Source organism: Castanea sativa, chromosome 11, assembly GCF_040712315.1.
Source record: "Castanea sativa cultivar Marrone di Chiusa Pesio chromosome 11, ASM4071231v1".
Lineage (NCBI taxonomy): Eukaryota > Viridiplantae > Streptophyta > Magnoliopsida > Fagales > Fagaceae > Castanea > Castanea sativa.
Window position 1 is genome coordinate 24,247,176 of NC_134023.1, and position 2,851 is coordinate 24,250,026.

At 35.8% G+C, this 2,851-nt stretch overlaps 1 protein-coding gene across 1 annotated transcript; it reads right to left on the reverse strand.

Annotated features, from left to right (window-relative positions):
• Nucleotides 1-663: 663 nt before the first annotated feature.
• On the reverse strand, nucleotides 664-2,851 carry LOC142616255 (uncharacterized). The gene is made up of 6 exons (XM_075789136.1): nucleotides 2,842-2,851; nucleotides 2,034-2,110; nucleotides 1,837-1,923; nucleotides 1,675-1,749; nucleotides 1,441-1,524; nucleotides 664-687 (listed from the first exon to the last, which is right to left on the reverse strand). Exons 1-6 carry the CDS (start codon nucleotides 2,849-2,851, stop codon nucleotides 664-666), a joined length of 357 nt encoding a protein of 118 aa, XP_075645251.1.

Genomic DNA, 2,851 nt, shown 5'->3' on the forward strand with positions numbered 1-2,851 from the left:
GATTGGCCCGAATTTGTTGAGTCATGCCGATTAATACTCGAGTTTCACGGAACTGTCACCATCAACTTGATTTTTTACAGTATTCTCAGTAAGCTCCTGCTCCTTTATATTCTCATTATTTGCACCTGACATTTTCTGCTTTTGGCACCGGTAAGGAATGTAACTATGAACAACCGATTTGATATCTATCACAAATGAAAAAACTAGAATTTAAACTTCTCAACAAGTGCAGGCATTTGAATGCCATGTCCAAACAAAAGAGAGAAATTTCACGGCAATTACATTACAAAAGGAATGAGCCCATTCATTGTTGCCAATCAACATAACAAACTAGCAAAATATATGCAATATTCCTGCCAAATTTCCCAGATAAAGCCACAGAATGTGATATAACTATGACTTTGTTCCTTAGCGTCTGACATCTCAGCATCCTCATAAAAGTAAATAAATAAACGTTAAACAAGCTTCTTAAATTGAAAAATGGGAATTTTGTATTTCGTACGGCTTTATCGATATAATAACATAATTACACAACACTCAAAATGTTGAGCTCCACTTTAGCCATTCAACTCTAATTCTCAGCATCTCAACTATTTTCCCCTTTCAAGCTTAATGGCAATACACGACAGGAATGATCACTTCCGTTTATGTTCCGACTACTAATCATAACCGTTCCCCGACTGCCTCCTGAAAAAGTAAGTCAAATCAGTGTTGAATTGAGCATGTCTTTACTTAACAAGTACCTCAAGATGTTAAAAAAACATTAAAAAAGAATGAAAAGTGGCACAATGATTTTCAGAATCATGTCTGCAAAAACATTAGGCAAGGATAAGATGTGGCTTTTAAGTACCTCAAGTCTTCATGTTGCTTTTAAGGACTTTCATGCCCACCTCAAGTTTTTGTTAGACCCAAGTTGTGGACTCATTTCAATATCTTGATAGATATACAGGAAATTTTATTTAAGAGACAAAGCTGCAATTAAGGGTATACACATGATGAGAGCAGAACCACCTTGGGGTGGGGGTGGTTCAAAGCTTGAAACAAAATTAATATTGTATACAGCATGGATAGGTTACCCCATCAGCAGCTCCCAAACTAATCACACCATACTGGATGCTTAACCCTTGCCGTAAATTAAATGTGTTGCATTATAGACAGAAGACGCCACAGAACAGACTATACTGCATTCTTCAACTATACTGCTCTTATAAAAAAATCAATCACTATGGCTATGCACAAAAGTGTTTCCAAGAGACAAGCCTGCTAACAGGCTAACTAGATTGAAAATAATCTTAAATTAACCATACTCCTAATTGCATTATGCAGCACTCTACCTATGGTAAATGAGTATCAACATAATCTAATAAACTGAACCATATAGATCACCCATCTTTATGCTAAAGCTAAACTCCCTATATATGATATCAAAATTTAACTCACCAAACCACCCCCATCATCATCATCAAAGTCTGCTGATTTTGCTCCAGTATCTTGTGTTCCAACATGCTCTGTTATCGATGAAACCTATATATACGAGCACGTAATTAGTCAAAAGATATTCACACAGAACTGCAAAAATAAGTAATGATGGCCACAAAAGTACAAACACAGATAAATAACAGCAATATTGACACTTGTAACATCCAAGTTAAAGCTTCATAAAGAGAAACCTACCTTGATAGTTCGACCAGCAATTTCCACTTTTCCATTCAAAGATTGTGCTGCCTTTGCATCTTCAAGTTTGGCAAACTGCAAAAGCATGAAGATCAAACAACTACTCGTATACCACCTTATCAATTAAAATCAATCTTTTACAAAACTAGAATTTGTACTGACTTGAACAAATCCAAAACCCTTGCAGTGTCCTGTCTCAAGATCAAGGGGCAGTTGAACAAGCTCCACAGGACCAAAGGGCTCAAAAATCTGAGAAACAGAATGATTTCAAAAATTTCATAGATGAAAATTTATAATTATCACTTCAATTAAAAGAAAAATGCCAATGATAAACCAAATTAAGTATGCGATTGCAGTACCGCTCTAAGTTGGCTTTCAATCATGTTAAAGTGCAAGTTGCCCACATATAGTTTTCTATCAACTGCTCCATATGGACCTGCAAGACCACTTGAGCCCCCGTAAATTAAATGTGTTGCATTATAGACACAAGACGCCACAGAACAGACACATTAAAGGTTTTAACAAAGTCTTTTCAAAATCAGGATTTGAACTTCTACCTTAAATGATTGGAAAGACTGAAATAAAGGTCTAATTACTCACCTCCTCACGTTCTGCTTCGATTTTCTCATATGCCAAAGCCTGCTTCTTCACAATATTGTCTCTTGTTCGTGCAATTGTCTATGGAAGATCACAAAAGAAAAAAAAATCACACATGTAGTTGTTAGAACTATACATTATAGTTAAAATATATATAGGAACTTTTGTATGCATGTATCTAAATGCCCCCAAACATAAAAGAGTAATTCAATTACGCACAATGGGTACAAACACAAGGTAAGATTAGATGAGGATGGAACACAGGCTAACCTCATTCAGTAAGTCACACAATTATTGCATTTTGGCTTCCATTAGGGCAATTTCTTTTGAATTCTCGTCTTGTTGCAGAGCTGCAGTAGTCCCATTTTGTTGAAAAACACGTGAACCTTTGGCAAAATGTTTCTTGTCCAACTTCTCAAGTGGTGTGTTCTGCACAACAGGTATAAGGGGGATTGAAAACTAAGTCAAATTAAAAAATTGACATATAAATAAAGTTAGAAGAAAGTGAGCTGAACATCATATAAAATCAGAATTCAGGAATCAAGGTCACTCCCAACCAATAAGCTATACCTCCTCCCAT